Source organism: Tiliqua scincoides, chromosome 7 (assembly GCF_035046505.1).
Source record: "Tiliqua scincoides isolate rTilSci1 chromosome 7, rTilSci1.hap2, whole genome shotgun sequence".
NCBI lineage: Eukaryota > Metazoa > Chordata > Lepidosauria > Squamata > Scincidae > Tiliqua > Tiliqua scincoides.
The window spans coordinates 54069935-54091568 of record NC_089827.1 but is presented as its reverse complement, the minus strand read 5'-3'; the positions used below and the strand labels follow the sequence as shown (position 1 = coordinate 54091568).

General features: G+C 44.0%; 1 protein-coding gene across 2 annotated transcripts in view; it reads left to right on the top strand.

The window, feature by feature from the left end:
• The window catches only part of MYH9 (myosin heavy chain 9), an 81148-nt gene extending 68878 nt beyond the window's left edge, over positions 1-12270 (top strand). For both annotated transcript variants that reach the window (XM_066633415.1, XM_066633414.1), the window contains 14 exons: positions 460-666; positions 1579-1683; positions 2322-2474; positions 2988-3236; positions 3702-3914; positions 4659-4871; positions 5078-5239; positions 5711-5839; positions 8071-8159; positions 8367-8490; positions 9555-9763; positions 10374-10482; positions 11084-11256; positions 11392-12270. In XM_066633415.1, coding sequence (XP_066489512.1) covers positions 460-666; positions 1579-1683; positions 2322-2474; positions 2988-3236; positions 3702-3914; positions 4659-4871; positions 5078-5239; positions 5711-5839; positions 8071-8159; positions 8367-8490; positions 9555-9763; positions 10374-10482; positions 11084-11256; positions 11392-11509 — 2253 coding nt within the window. In that variant the 3' untranslated portion in view covers positions 11510-12270. The remainder of the gene's footprint in view (positions 1-459; positions 667-1578; positions 1684-2321; positions 2475-2987; positions 3237-3701; positions 3915-4658; positions 4872-5077; positions 5240-5710; positions 5840-8070; positions 8160-8366; positions 8491-9554; positions 9764-10373; positions 10483-11083; positions 11257-11391) is intronic.
• Positions 12271-21634: the final 9364 nt, after the last annotated feature.

The window sequence follows — 21634 nt, the reverse complement described above, 5'->3', positions numbered from 1 at the left end:
GAGGTGAAGAGGCCTCCTAGGTCTCAGTGGACTCTTCAGGAATCCAACAAGGTGCCATAAGTTGCTTTAGAGAAGCATTGCTGATTGACCAGGCTAGCTACTAATTCAGTCAGTAGTTGCCTTTAGTCAGAAAGAGACTTGATTATCCCTTATTTCAACAATATGTTCCTTGGTATAACTGGTAACCAGCATTTTCCAGTTACTTTCCTGGAGCCTGGATTGTGCAGGGGGCCTGGATTTCGATTTATAGCAGCACATGTTGCGAATACAGATATGGAAACCTGTGACTTTATTATTCCAGTAACATTGTGGTGCTTGAACCCAGGCTGAAGACCTGATGTGAAACAGGACCTTATTTTAGAATGACACATCATAAGTGTAGTAGTTTAAATTTTAATTCATTGTAAGCTTTTGGTGAGAGATCAGCCCAGTGTAAAGCTCTTTCTTTGTCTCCTGAAGGTGAAAGTGAACCTTGAAAAGGCAAAGCAAGCACTGGAAGGTGAACGTGCTGAGCTAGCCAATGAGGTGAAGACCCTTCTGCAGTCCAAAGGAGACTCTGAGCACAAAAGGAAGCGGGTTGAGACTCAGTTGCAAGAGCTTCAAGTGAAATTTGCGGATGGTGAGAGAGTACGGACTGAGCTGGCTGAAAGGGTTAACAAACTGCAGGTGAGGCTCTGAGCTCTTGGTTCCCATTGGCAACATGGACTTCAGAAGAGAAAGCAAGCTAGGGGGTAGTGGTGCTTCTTACTAAGTTTTGATTTGCAGCCTGTATCTGTTCTACTTTGACATTTGGAGAGGTGAGGATACCCAGTGGTGTCCCTAGGGTTTGTGTCACCTGGTGCAGGTGGCCAGCATGTCACTTCCATGATGGACCTCCTCCCATGCAATGCCCTGGGTGGTGGGTGTAGTGATGTACCATTGCCCAGCCCATGCTGGTTTTCTGGCTATGGCTTTTGATAGTTATTTAAACGATGTTTATTTCATTGCATTCTGCATGAAATTCCATGTTGAATGATACGATGGTGGTATTTGAAAATACCCAGATTTTAAGAATTTTGGCCAGTAGTGGTGCCACCTGGTGTGACCCACACCTCCAGCAATGCCACTGAGGTATTCTCAGTGGAAAGGAAATATGTGAACTTTGGTGGTCTTCTGTGGAGAACCTAAAAAGCTGCTCTTCAATGCTACCCATGCCCCCTTCCCAGCAATTGGTTGCATTCTCAAACTAGTTGTATTCCAGTACTAGTAAGACAGAATAGGTTTCTGCAATGGTGTGGAGCAATATTCTTTTTTGAGATTCTGGGAACTATTCTGCTGCACCTTGTTCTAATTTTACACCAAATGGGGAGAGATGGTAACGCTGGGCAAGTAATTCTCTGAAAAAGATGGGTAGTGGTCCTGAAGTGCTGTTGGTGTGCAAAACTCTTGCTGTAACATAGCATAAGCTTAACTATGAAGGGATAGCATTGGGTCCTGTTTGTTCTTGACTTCTCTCCTGCCATATAGACCAGGAACCTTGGGTAATAAAAGTCTACTGAATTGGATTGTGTCAAAACTCTATTGCTTGTACTCTTTCAGGTTGAGTTGGACAATGTCACTGGTCTTCTGAACCAATCGGACAGCAAGTCAATTAAACTAGCCAAAGATTTCTCTACACTGGAGTCACAATTGCAGGACACACAGGTGAGATTTTGGAGTAGCTGTTTACTTAGCTGTTTCCTTGCTTACTGTGGCTTACTGGGGGTCCACACGCTTTAGCTTTAGCTGGTCTTACTGTAGCTCATTTCCTCACTGCGTGCTCCCAAGAACACTACTGGGAGACCTGATCGTTGCTGTGCTGTGACTTAGAAGCAAAATCCTATTAGCTCCAGCCATCTTCCCCATGAATGGGAGCAGTGTGATGGTAGATTGTAGTGACTTTTGTCTTGCTTAGTGAAGAATATAGATCTCAAGCTAGGAGAGCACATGATTTTCTGTATACTGAAATGTCTAAGGCTTTGAATTTATTTTCTCAATAAAAATGCCTTGTGCTGCTACTGGGAGGTCTGGCACATGTGTACTTCCATGGACAGCTTGTTCCAAATAGGGGGCCACCTCAGAGAATGCTTCCTATATACCTGCTAGTTGATAATCATTTCAATGTAAAGAGTGCATTCAGCTGATTTTGGGGAACAAGTGGCATTGTGGGAATTTGCCAAGTGACACTGAGTTTAAGGTTGCCTCTTTGCTTCAGGTGAGCAGGCTTGCTTCAGGTTATGTTTAGGAAACATAATAGACTTTTCATCATAAGATCTAAATGTTTGGCACTGTGGTTGTTCTAGGAGTTGCTTCAGGAAGAAACACGTCAGAAATTGAGCCTCAGCACTAAGCTGAAACAGATGGAAGATGAGAAGAACAGCTTCAAAGACCAACTGGAGGAAGAAGAAGAGGCAAAAAGGAACTTGGGGAAACAGATCGCTGCCCTTCAGCTTCAGGTAGTGGAGAATAAATTTCTGAGTAAAGAATGTGTTCATGTTCAAGGCAGTGACATGCATTTTGTGGTGATCTGAGTTACAGCCCTTGTTTTGTGAGTTGGCCAGAATTACTTTTCCAAGAGGCATTCTGTGCTGCAAGAGGAATTGCTTTGCTTAGGGCAGCTGTTTGGAACTGTCCTGGAATTGTTCTGCCCTTTGACCCTTACCCCAGGGCATCCATGTTCACATCCATTTGCTGTTTTAAGGGTCCAACAATTGAACCTTGCACTCAACAGACGGTCATGCCTTTTCTGTAGTAGCTAGACTTTCTCCTACCCTGCCTTGTTGAGATACTGATCAGTTTATTCCTTCATCCTTTCCTAGGTGGCTTTTTTGGGGGGGAGGGCTTTTTTTGCTTCTGCTGCCTTATAGAATTGTGTTTGAAATGAATTATCTATATCCCATTCAAAAACCATTGAATTGTTCCTTGTTTCTTTTCTTCCCCTGCCCCCATCCTGTACATGCACCCGCTAGATTGCAGAAACAAAGAAGAAGATGGATGATGGCCTGGGTTGTTTGGAGTCAGTGGAGGAAGCAAAGAAGAAGCTCCAAAAAGACTTGGAGGCCATGAGTCAACGCTATGAGGAAAAGGCAGCTGCCTATGACAAGCTGGAAAAGACCAAGACAAGGCTCCAGCAGGAGCTGGATGACATTGCTGTGGATTTGGACCATCAGCGGCAAATAGTTTCCAACCTAGAGAAAAAACAGAAGAAGTTTGATCAGGTATATTTAGCTGCAGACTTGCAGCAAGGCCCTTCTCTTTCCATCCTCTTCACTAGTATCTAGTGAAAGTGCAGGCATGTCTGGAGCAAGTGGGTATGCAGTCCTTGTTCTTTGACTGACAGATAATGGTGCCTTATCGCAAGCAAAAGTCAGTTTGCCAATGAATTATCACATCTTGCTCGGGTTTCTCAGATTTAGTTTCTTGGGACTAGTCCTAAGCAATATATCTGCTCCTTCCAGCTTGTTCCGAATGGGAGAAAGCAGCTGTTTGGAGTCCAGAAGCCAGTGATTAGGGTTTTCTCCCAAGCAAATAGCTGGAGTTGGTAGCTAAGGAGTTACCAGCATGAGCTGCTGCACTTGGTGGTCAATCTGTTCCTGTGAAAACACCCAAGGGAATGACATATGGGAATAGCTGAACCTTCCCCTTGCGAAATTTAATAGCACCTCTGATTTTTCCTTTTCCAGCTGCTGGCAGAAGAGAAAACTATCTCTGCAAAATATGCCGAAGAGCGGGATCGTGCTGAGGCAGAAGCCCGTGAGAAGGAAACAAAGGCACTGTCCTTGGCCAGAGCCCTTGAGGAAGCCATTGAACAAAAGGCAGAGCTAGAACGACTCAATAAACAGTTCCGAACAGAGATGGAGGATCTGATGAGTTCCAAAGACGATGTTGGCAAGAGTGTAAGTTGGTGGTTTCCTTGATATTGGTATTGACTGATTACACTCGGGGTCTAAGCAGCAGGAGTGAGAAGGGTACTGGTAAGCAAGTTGGGGAAATATCCTAGCAGAAAAGAGTGCCTTATTGTGCACATGGGAGCAAAAGAGTTGGATGCTAGCGGTGTATAATCTTTTGGAACTCTGCTGGGATGGGACCAGACCACAATAAAGCTGCAACTTCGAACATGCAGTGGGCAGGCATATCTCACTTCCTGATAGAAAGATGCATCAAACTAGGAAGGCCCTTCTTGTACTGGGTGATTACACAGGCATGAAAAGAACTAGTTAAGATTTCCAAGAAGTAAGGGCATCTTTCTAATGGATCAAAGGTGCCGCCAGACTTTCAAATATTGGAGTAGTTCTATTAGTGACATATGGCAGTAACTGCTGTACCACAAAACCCCATACTCTGAGGAGGTGTGTTTAAAATTTATACAGGCCTATATTTGTAAATGTTTAAATGGTCTGAGATCAGAACTGAGATGACAGGAAGTTAGTTCCTTGTAAAAGGAGATGGGTGCCCAGAACAAGGACCAGGATTATCAGAAGTGGATGAGTTGGGACTACGTGACTCCTACACCTTTCCATTTCTGTGTCTGTACTTTTTAAAAATACTACTTGTAATGTTTTAGTTATTTAGAAAGACCCTAAAAGGACCAAGCATTGTTGCTTACTACTGCGGGGAAACACTGAATCTTTGTGCTGCAGGTCCATGAATTGGAGAAGTCTAAACGAGCTCTGGAGCAGCAGGTGGAGGAGATGAAGACTCAGCTAGAAGAACTAGAAGATGAGTTGCAGGCCACAGAAGATGCCAAGCTGCGTCTGGAAGTGAACCAGCAAGCCATGAAGGCACAGTTTGAGCGGGATCTCCAGGCCCGTGATGAACAGAATGAAGAAAAGAGAAAGCAGCTGACGAGACAGGTAATGTTCCTGACATCCAAGAAGCTCCTGACAACTTGACAGAGAAACCCTAATTCAGGACCGTGGCTTGTAAAATCGGATGATTTAACCATCTATATGGATATGGATGATAGCTTGCAACCCTTGCTCACCTCTTTCTCCTCCCTATGCTTTTTGGCCAGAAGAGGGGTTTGCATGTGGTTAAACTAAGTTTTGACTCCCTGCAGGTGCGAGAGATGGAAGTGGAACTAGAGGATGAGCGGAAGCAGCGCTCCATTGCTGTGGCTGCAAGAAAGAAGCTTGAAATGGACCTAAAGGACCTGGAGGCCCAGATAGACTCTGCTAACAAGAATCGTGATGAAGCTATCAAGCAGCTCCGGAAGCTGCAGGTAAGGCCCAGCATTTCTTCTCTACTTCCCACAAAGCGATGATGGAGCAAATTTCCAGAGCTTTGCGTTTTGAGATCCACATGGTTCAACTGCTGTGACATTAGTAGCAAATCCCATTTGTTTGGTCAAGGACATTTAAAATGGTTGCCTGAAAATCATCAGTTGAGATCTCAAAAGTTGCTGTCCATTGGTTTGGAGCGAGAAAGGCTTCTACATATTAGCAGATAACCTATCTTATTGTAAAGTAGATCTGAGTATTTTTAGGGTACATACATGAGAGAGTGCATACTTCATTATCCCAGGTTCAGTCCATGGCATCTCCAACTAAACATCAGGTAATGCATGATGGGAAATATCTTTGCCTGTGGCCATGGAGAACCTGTAGCCGATTGCTGGTACAAGACAAAATGGACTAATGGTCTCGTTCCATACAAGGCAACTTAACAAAATCCTACATTGTTTATCTTGCAGGCCCAAATAAAAGATTACATGCGGGAGCTGGATGACACGCGTGTCTCCAGAGAAGAAATTTTGGCACAGGCCAAAGAGAATGAGAAGAAATTGAAGAGCATGGAAGCAGAGATGATTCAAATGCAAGAAGTAAGTAGACCCCTGAGACTGAGCACCAACTCAGGTTTGTGTTAAAGGGAGCATGGGGCTGGAAGGGAAGAGAAGAGGCTGCCTTCAGGAAAAGGGATGGAGATGGTGGGATAGATGGGCTACTGCAACTTATCTCCACCCCACTTCTAAGCCCTTCCATGCTGACTGTTTCACCGTGGACAAGGATTAAATATTGGTGCAGAAGAGCCCATTGGCTGCTGGGTTAGCCTGCTTGGACTTCCTTCACAGGCTTTTCTCAGCCCCGTAGAGTCCAGTTCTTCCCTCTCATTCTCAGTGGTTGAGGCTATTGTCCTACCTTTTGGCATTCTCTTTCAGGAGGAAGCCAGTGCTAATTTGTGGGGATTACTTGGAAGCATGCACATGATAAAAATCACAGTGCAGTTTCTATAAAACAAGATGTAGGTTGACCTGTGCAGCAGCACCTGTGATACTTTAATTTGAATACTACCTGTATCTGAGAGTCTTCTTGCTATGCACTTTATGACATTGCAAACTAGATAAGTGACTTGAGAACATAACATATATAAGAGAAGCCATGCAGGTTTCAGCCAAAGGCCTAACTAGTCTAACTTTCTGTCCTGCACAGAAGCCCAACAGCTGCCTCTAGGAAGCCCATAAGGAGGAGAGAAAGGCATCCTTCTCTTCCATTATTGATTCCATGCAGCTGCTGCTGAAGTAGAAGCAGGGCATAGTTGAGACTAATAGCCATAGTTGGACCTGCTCTCCATGAACTTGTCTAAATCCCTTTTAAAGGTGGATAACATCTGAACTGAATGACTTGTTAAAGATTAGTTTGTCTATATAGGGTCTTCCCACCATGTCCATGAATAAGTGAATCCATGGATGTGAGAGGGACCCCGCACTCTCCAGAAGTGAGAGTTGCTGCGCTCCCCTCGCTTTCAGAGGGTCTTCTGAGCCCAGTAGAGGCCGCAAACAGATGTGCGCGGCCTCTGCCAGGTGCAAAAGGGGAGCACAGCTCCTCTTGCTTTAGGAGGGTGGGGGTGTCCCCTGTTCCTGCAGGGGGTTATGGAATGGCATGCCTGTATTGTAGTAGGCAGGAGGTCTGGTCTAGAGGGTAGAGCCTCCGTCTGCCTGAAGATAACATCCACAAGGTCGCCAGTTTGAGGCCACCGGCACCATGCGACCTTGAAGCAGCTGATAAGCTGAAGCCGAGCAATTCCATCTGCTCTGAGCGTGGGAGGATGGAGGCCAGAATGTGAAGCCAGATCGGAATGAAACACCTGTATGTAGTGTTTCTTGAAAGAAAGAACCTTCTTTCAAATTGTAAAAATCCCTATTTAATAAGGGATTTAAATAAAGCCTGCCTATGTAAACCGCCTTGAATAAAGTCTTGAATAAAGACCAAGAAAGGCGGTATATAAATACCTGTTGTTATTATTTGTTATTATTATTATTATTATTATTAGAGCTTCTATCCCTTGTCACTTCTGACATAGTTCTATGGCTACCCATGCCGGAACAGACCAACATGAGAAGGGATCTGCCCTACAACTTTTGCACTGAAGACAGATTCACATTCAGCTTCTTGCAGTCTCTATATCCTTGGGCTTCCCTTTTTATTCCCGTCTTAGATAATGATCTAACAGCCTCCTTGGCAGTCTTCCTGCTTTTGATGTATTCCAAGCCATGTTTGCATTGTTGAGTACATGGCTAAATATGTATTCCTTTTGGGGGGGGGGGTCCTTTATGGTCTGCTTACTTTTTCACCAAAGTGGGTGTTCAGTTTTTGTTTTGTTCCCCTCACTTTTTCTGAAGGAAGTCTTCTTGCCTTTTATAGCTGTTTTTGTGCTTCTTGTGAGCTATGCTGCCACCCTCCTGGTGCCTTTGGGCCTGATGGTGTCTTTTCTACTTAGGGGCGTGGCAGTCTGGCTACCATGATGTTAATCCATCTTCTTTCTTAAACAAGGGACCCATTTTTGGGTTAGAGTTAAGGTGGAATTGGAGTTAAATGTTAGTGTTTTGGTCGTATTGTCTGACAGACTGTAGTGAAAACCTTAAAAGGGTGCTCTTCCCCAATCCCCCAATAATCCTAGCTTCGTTAGTATCTGGGAAGCTTCCTGTATTTGGAATGTACTTGGATAGCTTGCTAGTTACAAGTCGATTCCAAGTTCTGCACCCTGTACTCTGTAATATGGCAGGAAGTGTGAGTTTGACCCCAAATCTCAGTACATATCTTGTTCTGATTTCAGGAACTTGCAGCTGCAGAACGTGCCAAGCGGCAGGCTCAGCAAGAGAGGGATGAACTGGCTGATGAGATTGCCAACAGCAGTGGCAAAGGGTGAGTAACGGCACTTTTTTCCTTCAGGGAGGAGAAATTTTGTTGGAAGAGGCTGCAGTGGAAAGAGTGGCCTGTGATGTTTGCATCTTAAGTGTGCTATGAGCTCTGAGCAGATACTGGGCATTTTAAAGGATGTCTTGTGAGCTCCTTTTATGGAATCATGCCCCTTTGATCTCACTATGTGCGTGTTTCCCTCCTGTGTCTCAGGGCTCTGGCCATGGAGGAGAAACGGCGCTTGGAGGCGCGGATAGCACAGTTGGAGGAAGAACTGGAGGAAGAGCAGAGCAACACAGAGCTGGTGAACGACAGGCTCAAGAAAGCAAATCTTCAGGTACATCTTTGGGGACCTCATCTGATGGATTCTCCTTTCTTGAACTGTAATTCTTCCCAGCTTGTGACATCGGTATCTCATCTTCCAAGTACATTCTGCTGTTTCTTACCATCAAAGCAGCTAGCTTTTTAATAGCACAGTTCTTGCTTCTCTGGCTTCACGTCTTAAACAAGCCCATTAGGTAGGGCTTGTGTCTTGCATTATAACTTTCATATTCAGTTCGGGTATCTCCTGGTAAAGGTTTTGAGTAGCAGAGCTAGAAGGGATTTCTTAACACTTGGAAAACCACCGCCAGTCATGGCAGCTTGCTATAGAAGTAAAGTGGGATGATTTCATGAAGTACAGCTTCCCGTAAGTTGTGGAGGAGGAGCCAGCAACAGACCTTCCATGGATTCAAAGGGGCAAATGCCCCAGGCACGAAGTCCGCACACGTTTAGGTCCACGTCAGAAGCCACACTGAGGCTCCCAATGTGATTGGAACTTTGCCAGAAGCACAGTTTAAGAGCCCAGGAAAGCTCCAGTAGGCTTCACATGCTCTGTGCGCTCCGGGTAAGTGCGGGGGGGGGGGCGCCATCACAGACCTTTGCCCTGGGGCACCCCAATGTCCACTATTGGGAGGAGCAGAAGATCCAGAGTGGCTTGCCTGTGTTGAATGGCAGGTTCATCTCAGGTAGGAACACTACAGATTCTGGGTAGAAAAGTATTGGAAGGGATATTCCCCTCTGTTCAAATAGGCTTTTGAGTTTTTGCAGTCTTCTTGGTCTTCAGAAGCTAGTTGTTTTGCATTGGCCTGCTGGGAAATTCAGAATATCTAGAAAAAGGCTGCCTGTCATTATTATATCATAGTGGTTGACACTGGTTATGTGGGCCAGTGCTGGTGGTGGTTTATTACAAGAATAAAATATTTTTGTTGGCATGTATGAGTTATCTTTAACACACCCTGAAAATTAGGCATTGCTAATCTGAAAGGGCAAGACTATAAGGAAAGAGGTAGTTTAAAAAAAACAAAAAACCTCAGTTGTTCTATGTGGCATAGCCCATTCTTTGCCTATTCTCTTCTCTAGATTGACCAGATAAACACAGACCTGAATGCCGAACGCAGTAATGCCCAAAAGAATGAGAATGCTCGCCAGCAGCTTGAGCGTCAGAACAAGGAACTTAAGGCCAAGTTGCAGGAAATGGAGAGTGCTGTGAAATCTAAATACAAGTCTTCAATCACTGCTCTGGAGGCAAAGATAGCACAACTGGAAGAACAGCTGGACTCTGAGACCAAGTAGGTGTTGATGATGTCATCTTTCAGCCATTTTGGTGTACTGGCACAGGCTTTTGGCAGACAGACTGGCTCCTAATTGCCTTATTTGCTCTTCCCACCCACTAAAATAGAAATGCATATTAAAGCTGAGTGCAAGGGTGCTGTGATGGCTTTGCCATTTGCCCAAACTAGTGTCTGGGGCAGTGATTTTCAACTTTTTCATCTCATGGCACACTGACCATTCATGGCACACCAGTGTGCCACAGCACAGTGGTTGAAAATTGCTGGTCTAGGTTATCTAATCCTAATGCTGTAATCTAGTGCTCCTGCTGTACCTGATCAAGTGATGCTGTAGTCCTTGGTAGCTCTACCTTCACCGCAGATCCTTTTCTAGAGTGTTCACGTCCACCAATAGTATATTATGATGGACATGATATGAAGTGCTGCTGGCCTTGAAACTTGTAATGGTGGCTTTAATCTGATTCTCTGTTCTGTCAGCATATGAAACCTTTCTATTTTCTGTACAAAGTTTCTTGCCCTTGCACAGGAACTGAGAAAACCCATCAAATTTGAGACTTGGCTACTTAGGAATTCATCTATTCATCTGATCTGATACATCCTTTCTTTACAGGGAGCGCCAGGCTGCCAGCAAGCAGGTGCGACGCACCGAGAAGAAGCTGAAGGATGTTGTCCTGCAAGTGGAGGATGAGAGGCGTAATGCTGAGCAATATAAGGATCAGGTGGGTGCAGGGAATGGCGTTTGGTAATCTGGCCATGTGGTGGGAGGCTGTCTGCCTGCAACCCCACCCAGGTGTTGTCCGCTTAGGCTCTTAACAAGCTGTTAGGGTGTTGGCAGCACTCCCCTTACAGGCTTCTCCACCCTTTTCCCTTGGGGACTGCAAAAGTCTCAGTACATTTTCAGCCAGCATAAAATGTCTGCTGATGGGAACATTTGTTCTTGGCACTGAAATCTCCAAGTTGTTTGTGAGCCAGTCCTCGGGAGCTGAGCAACATAGGCAGTTGGTTATATGAAGTGGAAGGAAGCTTCCTAGTCTTTTGTCGCATTGGAAGAGTAAGGCTACAATCCTAACCACGCTTTCCTGAGAGCAAGCCCAAATTGAACAAAATAGGACTTACTTCTGAGTAGACCTGGTTAGGATTGTGCCCCAAGTCTAAAGAATGGCATAAACCTCATTGAGTTAATTTGTATTTGGATAGCTAGCTCCTGAGGAGACAGTGAGCAGGTCAATCTGTGAACTGCTGGTTAAGTATTTCAAGGTGGTTCCAAGACTGCATGTTAACCCAACAAGGGTTGTGATGGCTCCTCTTTCTGCTTTTCAGGCAGACAAGGTGAATGTGCGCTTGAAGCAGCTTAAACGCCAGTTGGAGGAGGCAGAAGAGGAAGCACAGCGATCCAATGCAGCCCGCCGAAAACTGCAGCGGGAGCTGGAGGATGTCACTGAAACTGCTGATGCCATGAACCGAGAAGTCAGCTCCCTGAAGAGTAAACTCAGGTAAGATGGGTGTGAGTGTAGTCTTGCTCTGCTACATCTGTTGATATAGCAGTGCCTGAAAGTGCACGTGGTCTAAAGTGGAAATGTAATTCTTCCCGCTGCTTAATGGTCTTCTGTTTGTACTCTCATCAACAGGCGGGGGGACATGCCATTTGTGGTGACACGCCGAATTGCCAGGAAGGGTGCAGGTGAAGTATCTGATGATGAAGTGGATGGCAAGTCAGATGCTGGTGATGCCAAAGCTACTGAGTAGAGTGTCTTGGGCCCATACATGATGGAGTGACCCACCCTTCCTTTGTCCAGTGGACTTCTTCAAAACCTGCCCGGGACAATGGAGCACATCCATCAAAATGTTCCCTGGAATATTTGGAGCCAACGGACATGTAGTGTCATCCCTCCTAGCTTCCGAACTCTTGTATTGAATGCCAAAGAGTCATGACTCTGCAGTCTGTTCAGAGTTGGGGAGCTACAGATGCCTGTAGCATTCATTGTCCTTGCCATGGCTGCTGGTGAATTTACATATTTTGAAGGGGGTGGGGGTGGGGAAGAGACTTTTTGTTGCTGTAAATCAACTATTTTTCTTCCAATAATGAGTTTATGATAGATGCAGGGAGCACCCCTCATCCCTTCCCCCTCCCCTTGTTTGCTTTTGGCAATCATGTTTGGTGACCTCGCACTCTTGACTTTTTTCAGTCTGCCCAGTTAGTAATAATGAACAGGAAAGAGAAGGATTTCCAGATGTTTTTTTAAGAACATATAGTATTGGGGATCGGTGAAGGGTGAGAGTTCCTCCCAGAAGAGACTTATGAAGTTGATCCCTCCATTTGGCTAATGTCTGGACAGATCTGAAGTGCAATGGTGTCTGTCTTGGTGTCTCTGCTTTTGTGTCTTAAGAAAGTGTGGACCAGTAGTTAGTAACAGTTCAAGGAAGCAAAAAGGTTTTCTTGTGCACATGTTGGAGAATCTCTTTGGGACCAAATATATTTAATGGTAACAGACAGAATCTAGTGGGTTTGAATGGAGTGTGAGCAAGGAAGTCATTTGTAATGTTCAAGCCTCTCGTTCTGTAATCGGGAGATGGGTTTAGTTATTCTGCACAGTGTCTAAGAGTATATTAAAGAAGAAAAAACTTTTTAATCTGCACAGATTATATGTTGAAGGCCTTTGTATCTCCCGTTATAAGTAATTAAGAAAAATAAAGGTCTTTATCACTGCCTTTCTATGGGGACTGCGGTTATATAGATAGTCTTTACTTTTCTACACCATACACTGGTTGCTGGATTTACCTGTATACTTAACCAGATTGTATATGCTGCATTTAGACTTCTGAGCAAATGACAAATTAAAATATGAACCTCTATACTGTATGTTTATTGCTCTTGCTGTGGGAGCCTCCAGTCCCAGTTGCTGTCACAAATTTTGCAAAAAAAAATTTTTTTATATAATAAGTGCCTTAGCATGTGCCTCAGCTGTGTCTCCACTACAGTCAGTAGTGCTCATCTAACAATAAAGATTATCCATGTGCTGCAGTCTTTGGTGTGTACTTCTGTTGATGTGTAAGTGTTCTTCGATGCAATGGATTTTATGGCCCAATAGGGAGATGCCCTCTTCTTGTCTTGTACAGGAGAACTGGGGAGCTCTGCTTGGGGTATGTGGAGGGGAGTTCCTTCAGGGCCAACTGGGTGAACTCTTTTGCAGTAGCTGGTAGGTATGCAAATGGCTGTGGTTATAGAACAGTCCCTTCTCTCTGCTGGGAGTGGCACTCTCCTTAAAGGCATGAATGTCCAAGGTTGACCATTTCTAGTAAAGGTACAAACTCTTCCCCCCCCCCATTCCAGCCTGGAGAATGGTCCCCTGGCAGGTTAACATTGTCCTGTCCTATCCTGATTCCCAATGTGCTTGTTTTCTGTGTGTAGAAACTGTTATGTAAGGGAACATTCCGTCATGCTCCTTTGCCTCTGTTCCAAAGTGGTACAGTCCCAGGAGGGCTGTATGATGTGATTAATGCGATCATGTAGCTCTGCTCTACGTGATGTGAATGTCAAGATTCCAAGAGGAAGAGAGCTCCAACAGATGGTGAAAAGGCAGACTCAAATGTTAATGGGTGTATTTAGGCTGGCTTGCATTCAGGAATGAATAAAATTGATGCTTTTCTTTCACAGAACAAGGTGTGGTACCTTCCTTTCAACACTAGGTGGCATAGTTCCATTTTAAAGTATCTACCAAGGGGCATCTGGCCCTTTTTAAAAAGACACTATGAATAGTGTCTTCTGATTAGACTGCAAATTTCAGAACTGGCATTAAACTGTGAGCTGATAAGGTAAAACTATCAACCACATCCTTCTTGTATTCTAGGTGGAGCCTCTTCTGGGCACCCTGACTGTTGTGGCATGAAGACTAATGCAGGATTAGAACTTTGGTGTCTACTTAATAGTTGATAAAGGAAGTAGCTGAACTAAAGCAGTTAATCTTGGAAGAAAACCAAAACGATGCCTTGTTCCAGTATCCTTCATGGCTTTTTGCCAAAGACTACTACAGAGAAACCACAACAGAAAGATATAGAAAGCACAGCATAAAATACTTCATTTTAATTTATTTTATAAGGCTGTAGAGAGGGAGAACTCTGTGTCGGAATAAAAGGAAAACTTGAACTGATGAAGTAAAACACAAATGTGGTTATGGCTGAAGGATGCAGGTTATGGTTGCATGGTCTTAAAGAATCTAAGGTGAAGAAACTTAGAACAGCATTTCTCAAACTGTTGGGAGTCACAAGCCAATTTCAGGTGGGTCATGTTGCACCTAGCTCAGCCACCATTGAAAACACAGAGCTGAAATACAGGGTACAGGATGGGCTCCTGACAGGAGAGAGGCACAGGGCTTTGCCCTGAATAGGTGGGAAGATGCAATGCTGGAAAGGGGAGGAGGGCTGTGTGATTGGAGAAGGGTCCAAGTCTGCATTGTGCTTTGATTTCCAAGATACAATGTTTGAATTGTTAGCTGTGCAAAATAACAGCACAAACACACTGTGTAATGGGACCTTTGGCTGATCGAAGCTTAGGTTTGAAGTCTAAATTGATGGTGTCACTTCTAGCCATGACACTTCCTGGTTAAGGACATCACTTTTAATAGGTCTCAACAGATTTTCATTCTAAAAAGTGGCTCCCAGTGCTAAAAAGTTTGTGAACCACTGCATCAGAGCAGAGGTTCTCAAACTTTGAGGGAGCTTTACTCCCTCAGTAAGTTCTTGTGGGGGAGGGGCTAGGGCAGTGATGCGATCCCCAGGATCGTGTTGCTAAAGGGGGCCAGGGGGTGCTTTGCACTCATGTTACGTAGGCAGGGCTTTAGCAGGCTGCAGGAGGCGCAGGGAGCTCTGCACAGCCCTGCACAGTGCTCCCCAAGGCTTGGAATGTTGGCTAAAAGCGGGCGCAAAGCACTGCTGTTTTGCAGGAGGTGCTTTGCGCCCGCTTTTAGCAAACGTTCCAAGCCTCCGGGAGCACTGCGCAGGGCTCCCCGCTCCTCCTGCAGCCTGCTGCACCCCTGTCGTCTTGAAGTGCAAAGCCCCCCCTTGCCCCCCTTAGCAAAGCATTACACAAACTGGTGGGTCATGAGCCACTGCATTCCAGGATTTGACAGTGAAGAACCAGACCTTAGAATGTAAAGCCAGATGGGTTTTCTCAAGTCAAAGCCATGTAATGGCTTGTCACAATCCCAGCAGAAAAATCACTTCGTACAACAAGCGTGTATGTAAGATTTTTTGAAAATAGACAGTGAGAATGAAATTTCTTTCTTGTACAGTATTAACTTTCTGTACTTTCATTTGGTTAGGGACCAGAGCATGTATGAACATAAAAAATGGATAAATGTCAAAAGCATAGCCTTATTAAGCTTGCAAATTCATTTTGGCTGATGAAAAATATGAATAACTTAACAAATGCATGCAAAACCTAACTGGATAAAAGAAATAAACATAAGAATGCAGATGAGCATGATGGAAGGCTGGATGAAAGAGGAATACACAGGGATGAAATTTGAAATGTAGTTATAATTGAAAATGGCTGAAAGAGCAAAGCTCTAAAAGTCAAGGTATTGCAGTATGACTTCTGCAGCTTTAATAAAATAGTTGCCAGGGTCAATGATATCAAGAATTTGTTCAGAAGTCAGTGGATGGTGGTTGAAAGTTTGATCATCTAATTACTTATTCCTTGTTAAAAATGTCCCTGAATCAAGTTGGAACTCCCTACAGAATGGGAAGATATGAACAGCAGTTATGTCAAACTGGTTTTGTTACAGCCTTCCTCTCAAGACTGACTAGATGATGATAAAAAAAATTCAAGAGACTTTCAAAACAAGACAGAAGCACAATAGAGAAAACAGCCTTTGCAGGTTTGGGGTCAGGGTATTGGTGACTGAATGCCACAGAAGATATAGTAAACTAATGTGAAACATCAGATCCCCAACCAGTATTCAAAAAGTTTCAAAAAAGACTTCACCAACCATGTTCTTAAGCACTGCCTTTCAGAGCTTTACTGAGTTCTCCATAACCCCCTTGGGTGTCTGTTCCCCGAGCTTGGGAACCAATGTGTTAAGGGAAGGTTAGAAGAAAAAAGTAACCCAGGAAGAACAGAAATATTGAAGCTGATTAGGCTTATCCGGATGTTAAACCAGAAGTTGGTTTAGCATCCTATAGAAGTGAATATTGCACCATCCATTGATTGTCTCAGTACTGATACTGACCCTTGAAAAAGAGAATTTGATTCATATGGTAGACTGAGAGATTAGCTAGAACTTAATTCCCTTCAGGTCTGCCAGGTCTGACTACATTAGCAAGTCAGTTTTTGGAAGCGTGAAAATGTTTATTAAGAGAGGTTGTGTAAAGGTCTTCATATGCATCCTTTTAGCAAATGAACCTGAAACAGGTAGTGGATGGACCTATTTTAAGAAAACAGGATGCCATTAAATTGTGTAAGCAACAGACATCAAATGTTCTTCAAATTAATAGAAATTTGGCATTAAGCTTATTAGGCAGATAATCCTGTCAGATTTCTTTTCTCAGGTGCCTAATCAAGGCACCAATCAAGATAGTGATTTATTTTTTTTGAAATTGGTGCTAAATATGACAGTATAGTTGAATTATAGGGATTGTCCTCTTTACATGCTTCTGAAGTTAAAGTGTGGGGGATATGGTTACGGGCTAATAATTGCTGCCTATTTCTCCATCATCAAGTGCTCTAATTCTTTAGTACTGGTTCTCTCCTTCTTGAGACTTATGCATTGAATTTGTTCTCCCAATAAAGTCAGAATTTGAATACATATTTCAATTTTTTTTGGGGGAGAGCTTTAATAGATTCCTTCTCCCCTGATGACTGGCTTACCTTAAGTAGCAATTTTTAATGATAATGTTCGTTTTACCTTTTTAGATAAAGTTTTCTGGATTAAGTTTGGAATATGAATTAGAAATCGGTGGGAGGGCAGCAGGGGATAACATTTGAATGTGTGGAGAAGTATGTCTGTGAAAGGTTAATCTGGTGAAATAATAAAACAAACCTCATGCATAATAGACATGGAATAGAAGACCAAGAGGGCTATCTTACACTTATTTCTCCAGGTGGGTACATTAGCACCACTGATGATGCATAAAAACATCAGATGTTCCAACTGACAATAGATTTTTTTTAATTGTCCCAAGCGTTGGTAGTAATTATTTTCCTCTTGAATTATCACTTGCACAGCTTGCCACCAGGGGCAACAAAGTATTTGGTTCTTGGAAACAGAATGTTAAAATGGAATGGGTAGGTTCAGGAAAGCATGATTAAAATTGTGGGCTCTCAAATGAGTTATAAGGGAGAATATTTTATTGAAAATCAGTAATGTAATGAATGCTCATAAGAGCTTAATCCAGCAAATATAGCCTTTAATAAAGTTTAAGCGGAGTGAGCCCACTCTCACAGTGCCCATAAAACCACCAGCTACCATGGGAGGAGGAAAAGCCAGCAAAGTTCACTGCCTCCACTTTTCCAAGATGAACGGTATCCCCTGTGAGGGGCATGGAACAACCCATTGCCCTGGAAGGAAGCAGTGGATAAATAATTGGTGAAGGGTAATCTATCCATTCCCACTCTCCACACTCCCACTTGTGCTGATTTTTCTCACTGCTTGCATTTCTATAAACTGGTCTGGGAGACTTGTCAGCTGAAGAGCAGGGCACAAATGATTCAATTTTTAAAAATTGCTCAAAAAGTTTGAGAGTCGGAAGATATGATATGATAAGGTTTGCCGGAAGAGGAAGAAAAAACTCCACAGATCTGAGATTAGGGTCAGAGGGCGAAGAGAAGACCTTGAAGGGTATAGAACAACTGTGCATAAGAATCCTTTAACCCCATATCAGTAAGTTGCAAGCAAGGAGAAAAGAGTGTTTGGTAAGAAATACTCAGATTTCTTCAGGCATAGTTTGCTTTTTCTACAACTGCATCTTCTGCTCCATAAGTTTGGGGGGGGGGGGAGGAGAGGTTGGAATGTTGAGTGGAAAAACAGCCTGAAGGCAAAAAGGACTACACAGACTTTTCCTTCTTTGCTCTTAAAAGCAGCCTCCCCAGTTGAGGTTCATTTCTGAAAACAAACATGCGACTGTTGCAAGTGTAATGGAAGTTTGATTATTGGAGCATCTGCTTCCTGACTGTGACACTCAGCCATGCCTGTCAGAAACCAGCTGTCACTTGCTTTTTACCCGGGGGGGGGGGGCACCCCTTTTTTTAAAAGCTGTAACGCTATCCCTGATTCAAAAAGCCGTATGTTTGCCTCCCCTGTAAATGGCTCCAATTCTAGAAAGATTTGGCAGTGGAAAGGACTGTCAGAGGAAGTGTAGCCGCTTGGTTTGTTTCTAATGCACCTTTTACTTAACTCAGAGAAAAGAGGGTGCACTTGCTCTGTCTCTTTCGCACACATGGGTGTACTTCTCCATACGCAGTTACTGGATTGTGTTTCTGCCCTGGGGCTGTGGCAGACAAATTTGGAGCCCTTATGGAAGAGATGGGGTAGCGACAGGTCTGGTGCCAGGCAGTTTTGTGCTCTAGGCAAGGTAACCCATTAATTTTTTTTATAAGACTTTAATTGTATTCCTAGCACTGCTGGGCTATTTATGTTAAATGCAACTGAAAATTTATATTTTTTTTGACATTGTTAAAAAAGCTAATCTGTATAAAATTGCCCCCAAAGGTCAGTACTGTGCTTCTGAGGCCTACACCCTAGGCAGTAGCCTAGTTAGCCTAATGACAGCGCTGGCCCTGGGTATAGTTCACCTTCTAGCTTCCGCTACTGTGTTTCTTGTGTACCTATAAAAAGAGGGTTTTCTCTATTTTAATGTTTTTCACAATATTAAAAAGAATTAGAAGGGAATGAGATGATTTCAAGGAAAAGGGATTATACAAAGACTGTTGAGAAAAAAGATGACTTGCTGGTGGGGGAAGTGGAGCAACAAAATACCTTTGATAGTACATTGGAGCCACTGAAGTCTTTCACTGAAACATACCATAACTATGTAGAATACTGTCAGAGACAAGCCCATGTTCACCACAAAGTGTGTGCTTATCAAAGCTCTGAGGTACAGATATATCTGCTTGTAAGCACGTTTGCTTGATGGATGCAAGCCAAGAGAGCCAAGGGTGCTTTCCCAGGTGAGGGCTTCTTCAGGGGCAACTCAGCAGAGACTGAGCCTTTTTGCTACACTGGGAGGAAGAGGGACACAGGGAAGGGAGACAGAAAGGAAACAAAAGGGGGTTAATTCTTGCTGTTGTTGAAGGGGACGGCAGTGTTTTGATGTAGCACTAACATGCAAGTATCAGATCAGGGCAGCAGTTTTCAACCTCCATATCACAGCGCACTGTGGTGTTCAAATTGACAGGACACACCATGCTGCAGCAGCGGGGGGCTCACATCCCCAATGGCCCACCCCCAAACTCATGCAGCACATTCACAGCATACCAATGTCCTGTAGCAGAATGGATGACAATTGCTGGATTTGGAGGAAGGAGAGTGTGAACTTTGGAGCCTGTATGATTAGATCTTTTGTAGAGACTTTTGCCATAGACTAACAGTGTTCATCCTTTTGGTCTGAGATGCTCTTTCATGAATTTCTTATAAATATCCGCAGTGGAAATGGCCATTTCCTACTGTGTTGCAATCTTGGGGTGTGCCTGGGTGCTCATTAGTCAATCGCTCAGTAGACTTGTCTCTGGATTAGCCTAAGGCTCTTGCCTGGGTTGCCAAATAAATTGGTCAGGGGAAGGCAGGGTTAGAGTCGCTTCTTTTGTCACCACATATGGTTCCATTTACCATGAAGCTCCCAGGATATAGTGTTTGCCAGGCTGAAGAGGCTGGCAGCGCAAGGTGCAGCTACTTGTGAAATTTTTCAGACACTTCCTCCCGGCCAACAAGGGAAGGAGGGGTGTTGTGCCAATTAACCAGTTGACATTTTAATCCAAAGGTCTATGGCACCTAATGCTCCACTGATAACAGCCCATGCAAAAGCAACAGGAGGCTGACCTGGGCATGGACTCCTGCTGGGTATATCTCAGGAACAAGTAAGAGAGAGTTGGAAGGTAAGCTCAGACCACTGCATGCATACAAAATAAAAATATACAACGGTCATGGGCATGGCCATTTTAATTCACTCATTTAAACACTTATATGCCACTTTCCCTTTCTACATAGAGCTACACAAGCAGACTTAAAAGTCATTCAACATGGGGGAGGGCTAACTGGTGAAGCCCCACCTCAAACAAGTGCTAAGCATTCATTATTTATCAGTGTACATCAATAAACAAGGGCAGAAAAAAAGATTCTTGATACTTACACACGTTTGTGGAGTCTGTCGTATCACAGAGTTTACACAATATGTTGGACATATGCAAACCAATCCATAAGTACTACTGAGGGCCTGCTTGGGGCTTTAGCTTCCTCTGGGAATGCTCCCAGAGCACCATCCCGTTAAGCCATGATACTAACACAATCCTTGTCCCCGCAAACACAGTACTCTTCTATCACAGTTGTGTTTGCTGAAGGAAAAGAGACATTTTTTTTCCTCAGCACTGTGGTTGCAGTACAAGGATAATGCCATTTTCTTGTGCTCAGTCGATGTGCAGCAGCTATCATACATTCCCTGGGCAAAAGACGATTTTGTCTGACAAGGCCCCAGTAGTATGTGAGCCACTTTCAGCAAATTCTCATAAGAATAAGCACTCTGAGGTTGTGTAATCTAATGAAGAGGACAGGAAGTATTTGCCCTTGATATTCCAGCACACAGAGATGGTATGTACAGTCCCTTTGGGTCAGTGCCATTCGATGTAGATTTTTACAGACACTGAGAGAGAATGTAAAAAGCTTCCCTGTCTGGCAGTTCTTGGCAAAAGCCCTGCCATTTGGACAAAATGTCTGGATCAGAAAATGTGGATGCCAGAGTTAAATGTTATGCAGTGGTTAGAATTCAGAATGAAAGATTGGGTCGTTTGAATAAAACACAGTTTTACAGATACACTCAGATTACAAATAAACTCAGGGGCATCCAAATTTATTGAACGTAGTGTAATGGAAATGTGCAAGATCCCTCGAGGAGAGAGGGTGTGGTGTCAACACTGGCCCTTTGTTCTGGCAGGCAAGCATGGGGTTAACACCAGGGCCTTAGATGGCAGTGCGTGTGCTGCACAGCTGTAGCCACTTGGAGGCAGAAAGGCACTCAGGAATAAAAGCAGCACCTGCAGGAAGAAAAAGATGTGTGGGTAGTAGCAGGAGGAAAGCTTGAAGGAAGGCAGGAAGGAACTGATGACTTAATGAACTGTGGAACTAATTGACTAGCTGATGGACTAGTCAACAACTGGACTTGTTGACTGACCAATGGACTAACTGACTAATGGACAGATGGATGAATGGACTTCTGAGAACCACTAGAGACTGCTGCAGACACTGGTGTGTGGCTGTTATGCTCAAGACTTGCTGAGGACAAGGTATTGCTGTGATGGCTGGAGAAGCAACTGGCAGGAGAAAAGAGAAAGTAGGACCTCTGCAGGTTGAACAGGCAAGCTACCATGATGGTGGGACCAAGCAGTGTTCCAGGGGAAAACTGAGGCCATTGTTGGAGAATGAAGGGGTGCTAATTAGTTTAGAGTGGGCATAAGTTCTCTAAGTGACGCTTGGACCAGGAATCTGGCAAAACACTTAGCTAGGTGTTCTGTTCCATCACTGTCAAGGAAAGGATCTCTAATTTTGCAGAAATATATATCTCCCCCCCCCCCCCAGCCCACACACACACATTCCTTTCAGGCTCTGGAAATAAGGGGACCAACTAGAGGTTATGTGGGTTCCACAACCTAAAAGCCCTGATGTCATC